Below are 9,631 nucleotides of genomic sequence, written 5' to 3'. Positions count from 1 at the left end.
AAGGCTAAATATAATACGGAAAAACCTATATAAATAATAATAATATTATTAGCGGATTTAAATATAATTATATATATAAAATATTTAAAACTAATTATATAATACGTTATTATAAATAGCAAAAAAGCCTAAAAATACGCGGAAATAGCGGGAATTTAATTATTAAAATAAATTTATAAAATTAAACTAAATAATATTTTTTAATTATATAAAATAAATTATTAAACTAGCTTTTTCGAGCGTTTAAGGCTTTTAATAAATATAAAAGCATTTATATTATTATTATCGTTATTTTTCGTCGCCGCCGCCGCCGCGCGCTTCCGGGTTTTACGAAAGCTAAACGGTATAATTTTAGGCGTTAATATTAATTTATTTTTAATAAATTTAATATATTTTCGTAATAGTATAATTATTTTTATTAGCGTAAAAAAAACCGTAAAAGCGCTTTTATTAGCGGATTATTATTTAATATAACGCTCGGCTTTATTTAAAACCTATTATTTTACGCTAAAATTATATTTTTTTATTTTATTTATTTTAGCTTTAATATTTTTTTATTTATTACGCTAACGCTTTAACCTAATATTGCTTTAACCTAAAGGATATTAAACTTTTTCCTTTATTTTTATTATAAAAAATAGCTTTTTAAGCTTAAAAACCGCCGAAAAATTAAATTTAGCATTATTAACCTTAATTTAATTAGCGTTATTATTTTTAAAATCTATAATTATATTTTATATTTAAATATATTTATTAATATTAGACTAAAATTACTTATAATATTTGGCTTCGATTATTAATTTTTCGCTTTTAATTAAAACGGTATTAAATAAAAGGTATATAAGCTATTTAAACGTAAATTTATTTTTTATTAAATTAATAATAGGCCCGGTAAAGCTAACCTATAAAAATACCGCTTAAAAGGCTATTATATCGCTCGGAAAAAATTTATCGGGAACGAAAAAATATTTTAAATAATAATAATTACCGAAATATATTTATATAATTTTATATATATTTATTATTTAATAATACTTTTTAAGATCCTATATTTATAAATATAATTTTTATATAATATATAGCGGAAAGCGTTTTTAATTATTTTTCGATTTAATATTTAGCTAATAAAAATTAATCGGACCCGTATAATATATAAAATATTATAAAATTCGCTCGAAAATAAAAATTAAAAAACTCCGGGTATTTTTTTTAATTTTATAGCGCTTATAAACTAAATTTATACCTAAATAAAAAAAACTAATTTTTTTTAAATATAGCCTTTATACAACCTTTTTATAATATAATAAAACGTAAAAAATAATACTAAATAGCAATTTAAAGTTTTTTATTTTATTTTATATAAAAAAAAAATAATAATAAACGCAAATAGCCTTTTTTTTATATATTTTAAAAATTAAATATATAGTTTAAACCTCGCAATTATAAGTTAAACGTTATTATTAATTTAGGGAAATAAATAAAAAGCGTATTTTAAAAAGGGCTTATAAATAAAAAAAATAAAATTCGCTATTACGGGAAAAAATAATAAATAAAAAGCGTATATTATAAAAAAACGTAAAAAATATATAAAAAGCGCTTTATAAAAAAAAAATAAAAAATAAAATATAAAATTTAAAAATTTTAAATAACTATTTTCGTAAAAATAAAAATAAATATTTTTTAAAATAAATATAAAATATATAATTCGATATAAATTCGTAATATAGCGTTAAAAGCTACCGGAAATAACCGAAAACGACCGTAAAAATCTAATTATTAATAAATATAAACCGGAATTTGCTAAATATTAATAACGCAAAATAATAATAAATACGATTGTACGCTTTAAATTTAATTGTAGCATAAAAATAAATTAGAAAAATCCGCGTTTATAAGGCCGCGAAAGCTTTAAATTAGCTTTAAAAGCTATAAATTTAATATCGATCTATAATTAAAAACGGGCTTTATCGCTATATTCGATATATTTAAATTTAAAGCTATTTTAATAATATAAGAAACGTTTAAAATTAAAAAAAGCAAAACGATCGGGCCCGATTTTACTTAAATATAGCCGTATAATTGGTTAGCTACGCCACGCCAAGAAATGTGGCCGTATACCTGGATTACTATAGAGTATGATTGTGAGACAAAACGCACGTGGATTTCTTCCGTGCCTACGTCCGGCCACATCTTTTTCCGTAGCTCCGCCCGCGACAAAGGCGCCACTCGACATGACGAAAACACCGGCACCTAATAACCTTCCTTACCTGCAAGGAGGGAACACGACCTGGCCAAGTAGTGACTAGCCTGTCTGCCGTAGATGCATGGCTCATCTCATCTGCACTACTAGTGGGGGGCCCTGCGTACGACCAACAAGCCCAACTGCTCCTCCGCCCATCACGCAACTCTTTGGCCGTAAGAATCCCTGACTGTATGATCGAGGATCTGTCCCGTGTCAAAGTGGAGCATCATGAGGCCGAAAGGCGGTGCTGCTCCTACCGGGTCGAATCCGGAAAAATGGGCGTTTGTGAATACGTCGCCTGCCGATCGCCGGCCGACTCCGGATCAAAGGACATTGATGCGTCGACACATCATGCGCGATATTGGTTATTCTAGACGGAAATGTCAACAGCACTATCCAGCATCCCCCAAGACCGACGTCGTGCTCGGAATCACTTGTGAGCATGCTGATGAGCATGCTCCTTCTCCAGCGCTACTCCCGCCATCATTTTCATCCGTAACGATTGACAGCGACTCAAACTGGGTATTGCATCATAGTGAGTCTCCCTTCCCCTGTCCACCAGCTTCCTGGGCTGTATATATATATATGCCATACTGACAACAACACGGTAGTGTTCTCTAATCATATCCCAACTCGCTTCCAGAATTACAAGAGGATGTGGTATCCCCTCTGCATTAGAGACCCTGCTGCTTTCCACCAAATGATTGCATGCTTTTCCACGCAGCTACTCCACTGGCAACGAGGCTCGGAAGAAAAAGTATTGCGCATAGCCGTCAGCCATCACACCGAGGCACTGGCGTTGGTCAGAGAGCGTCTAAGCCTCGAACAGAAACAAAAGCCCGCCACTCAAGACTATCTCTGGGCTATCCTCATGTTTGTGTGCTGGGCCCATCTCCACGATGACGTCGAGACTTGGAAGATGCACATGTCTGCCATCCACACCATCATTTCGTCTTCTAATTGCAAATTCGCACAAGAGGATTCCACCTTTTATCGCTTGTTCCAATGGTAAGCTTCTCGCAGCGCTGATATAGTAGCTTTCTGTCCTCGGCAACTGAATAATGTCGCAGGTCCGATATTATAGGGTCGTATGCGTTCGGCCTACCGTCATACCTTTCAACACCATCAGCGGGTCTTCTACCAAATGTATCAAAAACAACTCTTCAGTGGCCACTAAAGCGACTCATTGACTCTCTGGAACCACAAAACCGCTTGCCATGGACCCATACTTTCCAAGCGCTACAGGACCTGAATGAACAGTTGGAAAAGTTATACATCGAGCATGGAGCCTCCGCGCTAGAGGATCCCTTGAAAATGGATGCCCTATCATACCCAGTGATAGTTAGACTCCTACGGACTAGATTGCTAGAGTGCGACGGTGGTGAAGATACTAATGGCTACTCGGGCGCCTTTACTGGCCTACGGGCTGGCGCACTACTCTACATGGCCGACATGCGACGGAGGTCTGGGGTCGTGCCGGTCCGAACGACATACCAGATCAATGTCTTGATCAATTCAATCAAAGCCATTGAGAATAATCCTGATCTGAGCCCGTTGGTACATATTTGGCTCCTGACGATTGGCGCTCTGGAAAGCCCAACCTTAAACCAGCAGCAGTTTTTCCACTCTCGCATTCAGTTTCTTGCGTCAGAACTCGACATACAGGATGAAACAGTCTATCAACAAAAACTGGGACAAGTCATTCTTCTAGACCCCATATTTGCATCACGTTTATCTTCATTATTTCAAAGTCTACATACTTAAAATTCATACCCCCTCTGGACCCAGGGTTGTGTCCGAACCTCTGACCTTTTCTTGGCTGGGCTCGTCCTCTGCATTTGTCTGGTTGTTGAAGACTGCCAGTAGGATGGAAATGACCAATCCAAGCGCAGCCAAACCCACAGAGGTGTATTGCGCGGCTCTGTAACCTTCAAGAATGGTCGTTCCTTTGGGAAGTTCAACCTCGACTGTCCCGCCAATACCCAGACCCAGAGCGATTGAGTAGTTGATCACCGTGTTCACGAGTGACGCCGAGATTCCTTGGTGTTCTACAGAGACAGAGTCGCTAATGAAAACGGTCGATGCAGGGAATGAGACGTCCATTCTAGCAAGACTGTCAGCAATGTAACTCGAAAATAAGCAAGAGAGGATGGTGGCCAGTACATACCCCCATGGCATGATGACGAATGACCAGAAAGTATTATACCAATAACTCTGTTCTGGCGGGGCTAGCGTGAGCAAGAGAGATCCTGCAAAAAAGGCAAAAGATGACAGCACCATGAGGCCCGACGTGGGCACTCTTGGCAGTGCCCACGCAGTGAAGATTGGGGCAATCATTCCGGAGAGAACTCCAGGGATAAACTGAATGGCGGAATCAAGACTTGAGACACCACGAATTTGCTGCAAAAATTGAAACATGTAATAGAACCATATGCCAAAGCTACTCCATCCCAACCCAGTGGTCAGGAGAACTCCCGCAACTTGGCGGTTGAAGATTGAGATGTCGACAATAGGCTGCGAGACTCTCTTCTCGTACCAAACAAATACGCCAAGAAACAGAAATCCAAGTATGAGGAGAATATAGACATAGGGCGTTGACCAGTCATCTATGGGCGCCTGATTCCAGGAGATGTTCAGCAGCATGAGCCCGCCGACGCCAGATACGGACCCTACCCAGTCAAATCGAAGCTTTTGGTTCTGTGGGGGGTTGGTGCAATGTGGTGGTATCACCCAGTAGGCGATGGAGGCGATGATGAGAGATCCGATACCCCCTATCCACATGGACCAAGGCCACCAAGGCATATTGTGCCAAAGCTGAGCCCATGAGCCCGCCAAGGGAACAACCCAGAGGTGCGCACATGGCAATCAGCGAGAAGACAATATTCTTCTTGGTTCCGGGTGGGTATGTGCGGCCTGCAATGGCCAGAGCGTTCGGCAGCAACAGTGCCGGGCCGACGCCTTGGAGTGCTCTACACACATCAAAGAATATGGCAGAGCCCGTCAACGCGCTACATCCGCCAACGGCGGTCCACACGGCGAACCAGATCCAGCCCAGCACAAAGATATTCTTCGAGCCGTACATGTCGCCCAAGCGACCCGCGACGAGGATAAAGGAGCCGATCGTGAGACTGTAGCCTGCCACATGCCAGTTCATCTGCGCAGCTTGTTCGTGGCCAGTCTGGTGGAACGTCTCACTGACTATGCTCAGTGGGATGAGGACATAGCCGAGGGCGCCTTGGGTGAAGAGCTGCGTCGCGCAGAGTACAAAGACAAAGATCCATTCTCTCAAGCCAGACGGTGCTTGGATATACTTTTCGTTGGTCTCGGGACGCATTTTCGGTCAGGTTGGAGATGACGGGCGGTGATGGGTAGTAGTTGTTGACACTCATGGACTGGTGGGAGCTGTCGTTTCGTAACAATCCTACTTTCTGTGAGAATTTGTAAAGTCTAGAGCGGCTTCTTGTATTCGATGAATAGCTCGTAACTTATAGCCGATTTGACTCTTCAATACGTACCTGAGTCACTTGCAGATATGATCATATAAGCACTCTGGCCACTTGGGGGGAATGGCTCAGCCAGTCTTGTCCAGTGTCGCCGGGACTCACCATCTTGAGCATATTCAGAACTGTCGTGATGCTGCAAAGCTTGTATTGATTGATAAGCATTCTATTGAGTCTTCAGCGTCATATCGGATAATTAGTTGTTACACAGGTATTTTTTAATTCTTGGCCTCGATGCTTTCGTGCGAGTTATCGAGAAAGCTGTTGGAAAAACAGGGGACCTGCAACCCAATATGGATAGCGCATCCAATTAGCATTAGGTTGGTCTCCTACTCGCAACGGCCACTCGCGCAGCAGCAAGACAAGAGCGACAGGGGACCTCGCACCATATACAGTTAGCATGTCCTGCAGATCACCCGCGGGTGGGCGGGTGCATGAGGCTATACATAGTCCCATATTACTTACTGCTGGCGGGATGTAAGTACTGCTGTCTACGGTTTCCGCACGACCAGGTCACTCTACTTGACAGACTTTGGCACCACTGCATCAGAGAGTTCTTCATTTTCTTTTCTCTCTTTCGATAACGTGTGTAAGAAGCAGAGGTTTAGCCGACGATGGTCCTGTTTTCCCCTTCCGTTTTGCCATCCTGAGTTTTAAGTTTCCCCTCTATCGGAAATGCGTGGAGCAAGCGGGACATTTTCACGGGAGCATTTGCCGATACCGAAATCACATTCCCATGTGAGCCACCCAAATTATAAATCAAATCACTAGATGCATCGGTTGATATAGTGACTCATAGTCCAGCCAGATCTTTTCACCAGAATCGACGCTCCATGTGGTGAAGACTGAACCTCTTGAATGACACCAGAGCTTCTTGACTCAAGGTGACTCGTAAGGTCGAGCCAGGCATATTCTTCTCAATTGCCATCAAAGATGGGGTGGTCGATGGAAGCCAGTCATATTACCAGTGTTGTGTAGGTCAAGTATAATTGGGCAAGTAATACAAAAAGGCACAAATTATGGCTTGCAATTACTTGTGTGGATTCATCAATCACGTCTCATACGGATGCTTGTAAGACAAATAGAGCCTTAAGTGACATCACTCCATGGAACAGAGGCGTATGTAACTTGTCTCCCCTTATCGGGTCGTCCTATTCGAGACAAACTCTGTAGCTCGTGGCTGCGAGCTTTTTGGAAAGCCCACTGTCATATCCATGCTTCTTTGGATTGCCCAAGTCTCACGCATTTGTACTAATAGCAGTCAATACGCCGACGGACCATAGCTGTGGTGACTCGAGTAGGCCCTGGGGTATGAGGACAGCTCCAGACTCCTAATACTCGGAACAGAGCTTGGCCAGATTTTGTTGTATTGGTCTTAGTAAGTGCCACCATCCAAAGAGTCTGCTGAGCGGGGACACCAAACTCCCGCCCAAACCACTCTAGCAACCCTCTAGTTTCGCCGCAAAAGCTTCCGTCGACAAAAATTACTGAGAATGTTGTTGCATTTTCTCTCTTGATCTCTCCTTCGTGATTTGTATAGCGCTTAGCAAGATGGCCGGCCTTGCTTGGATTGTGATTGAACTTTCTGAGACAATCAAGCAGCAATGGGTGGTTTATGAGGTTTCCAGCCAGTCAGGAACTTCTCGAAGTTCAGAGTGGATAAGTGTCGCATCCAAACTTGGGCGTGGCGTTTTGCAGTGAGCGGCTGATTGATCTCACACCAAACACATGTTGGTATATTTGCTAGAGTGTAGGAGGTTGGTGTATAATTGAAGAAAGAAGGTTGATTCATATCGAGAAAGTCCCATGTTTCAATGGTGCTTTTCAAATATCGGCAAAGACAACAGAACTTCGCACAGCTGCTTCGGGTACCGACATAATTTCCTTGGGCGCGTTGGCCGACGTAAGGGCCTCTCCGGGTTCGCCAACAATATACAAGAACGTGCGGCTGATGGTCAAGGCGATGCTCCGAGGCACGAGAAGAATAAACCAGGCAGAGAAAATGCCGACCATGAGAGCAAATACCGACCAAAAGAATATCTTCTCTCCCCTGGTGTAGACGTTGATGGCAAACGTGACTTCGAAATGGTATTGTTTCAACGCCAGCCAACGGCGGAAATGATCAAGCTGAGAGACGGTCTTTGCCATGAGATATATAAGAGTAAATCTCCGGTATAAGTGAGGAATATTGGCAGAAAGTGAGTCCAGACGACACCATGGTTCTTGAAAACACACGTCTCTTGGCCATCGACTATATACCATGTACTTGTGTATACAGATCCCGAGACTGGGATATGATGCCCGGAGTTGACGGGCGAGATCCACTTTAACTTCTATCATGCAACCCGACGGATCCGAAAAGCTTCTTTTGTGCCAGCACATGACATTTGCCATAGGGCTGGCATCCCGGATTACACACCAACAAACACAGATGAATGCTTCTTTTCTAGACAGTATTTGACTGTTTTGAGAGTTGTTCCATACCCTTCCTCAGTATCTTATAAATCTTTACAAGTCAGAGCCTCAATGTCATTAGATCATGGTCCTATGAAGTAGAAGCCAGACTAGTCGGAGCATTATTTCCGCAGTGCTTGAGGGGGGCAAACACCAAGAGAAAAGAGAAAGACTATAACAGGCATCATAATTGCCGCAGTGCACATTGTGCCCGATATCCCAGTCTTGAAGACGATCGACGATGACACAGCAAACAACCAGCTTCAGCTTCGTGCGCGATCTGCTTGTGCCGAACAGCGCGATGCGAGTCTTGTGTGAGTCGGACTTCAGTCAAAATCAACATTGTTAGTGGATCCGTTTCCTGCCGTCCGGGTGCCCGGGATTAGCGGGATCGAGTCGTTTATTGAATCCCGCGTGGACCGCTACCTTGGTCTAAAATTTCTACCTCATTGTGTGTTTGGAATACGCTTGCTTCATATCTGTTGTTGCTTATCTGCATGTGAGGCTGGCCGGGATATATATTTTCTTGCCCAATAATATCTGTGAAAGATCTTGGCCAACAGCGTGTTCATAAAAATGGCCAATATCATCCCAGATCCCCCAGGTGGTGCCGGGCTTGTTCACTCCACGTCCCATTGGATATAGTGAAAAAGTTTGTCGTCATGAGACTTCCGAAAATAAATATGGCTCTTTTGGTGCTTCCTGTCGATTCATCCGACTCATGGGCTTCAATTCTACTAGGAAAGGGTATAGAAGACCGTTGGGGATAAACATCAGCCACTGCAGTCACCTGTGTCCTCCTAAGATTTGAGTTTATCTACTAGATAGGTACATGGCTCCTCAAGTAACACATTCACTGTCTATGGTAAAGAAACTAGATTTCATTACAGCACAACACACGGTACACACTTGCGAGAGACAAGGGCTGGCTTGTCAACCACTGCAGCATCCTTCAGACACAGTATACAGAGTATACAGAGGCAGATGTGCTTGGCGGTCACTAGCTAGGTACATAGATTTAGCCTTGGGCAACGTTGGAGAGGTCTATCACACAATATGCAAATTGGCCTTTTCAATTTTATACGACGGGCAATATATAATAGATACACTAATAATTTCTTCCTTCTATTACTTGGTGGCTATGTAGTCAACTAAGTACATATGTAAATTGAAGGATCGTGGTCTTGTACATGGCGTAAATGACGTAAGTTCGAACTTCAAAGCAGAGGACGTCTCGTTTTACTTGACGTCCCTCCCTAATGTAATACCTACTACCTAATGGTTCCCAGTAGGAGGACCCACTGGATGGGTGTGACAGCGGCACAAGCTCAACGATAAGCTGATAAGCCCAAAGTTCCAACGCCAAATGCCAGTGCGACTCGCTAAAGAGACGCGCCAAAGGCACCCCCCAATCGACGAATAGTGGGACAGCTTT

At 42.2% G+C, this 9,631-nt stretch overlaps 2 protein-coding genes across 2 annotated transcripts; one reads left to right on the top strand and one right to left on the bottom strand.

The window, feature by feature from the left end:
* Window positions 1-2,942: 2,942 nt before the first annotated feature.
* PFICI_03433 (uncharacterized protein) lies at window positions 2,943-3,953 on the top strand (the record flags this gene model as incomplete). The annotated part of the gene is made up of 3 exons (XM_007832014.1): window positions 2,943-3,250; window positions 3,313-3,795; window positions 3,860-3,953. The coding sequence occupies 3 exons, from the start codon at window positions 2,943-2,945 to the stop codon at window positions 3,951-3,953; spliced, it is 885 nt and encodes a 294-aa protein (XP_007830205.1).
* Window positions 3,954-4,009: 56 nt separating this feature from the next.
* On the bottom strand, window positions 4,010-5,576 carry PFICI_03432 (uncharacterized protein; the record flags this gene model as incomplete). Its single annotated transcript, XM_007832013.1, has 3 exons — window positions 4,010-4,346; window positions 4,410-4,939; window positions 5,022-5,576. 3 exons carry the CDS (start codon window positions 5,574-5,576, stop codon window positions 4,010-4,012), a joined length of 1,422 nt encoding a protein of 473 aa, XP_007830204.1.
* Between the last annotated feature and the right edge of the window lie 4,055 nt (window positions 5,577-9,631).

The sequence above is a fragment of the Pestalotiopsis fici genome (assembly GCF_000516985.1).
Source record: "Pestalotiopsis fici W106-1 unplaced genomic scaffold PFICI_Scf_2, whole genome shotgun sequence".
In the NCBI taxonomy this organism is placed as follows: Eukaryota; Fungi; Ascomycota; class Sordariomycetes; order Amphisphaeriales; family Sporocadaceae; genus Pestalotiopsis; species Pestalotiopsis fici.
Note: the sequence above shows the minus strand (reverse complement) of the source record. Positions and strands in the feature narration are given on the sequence as shown.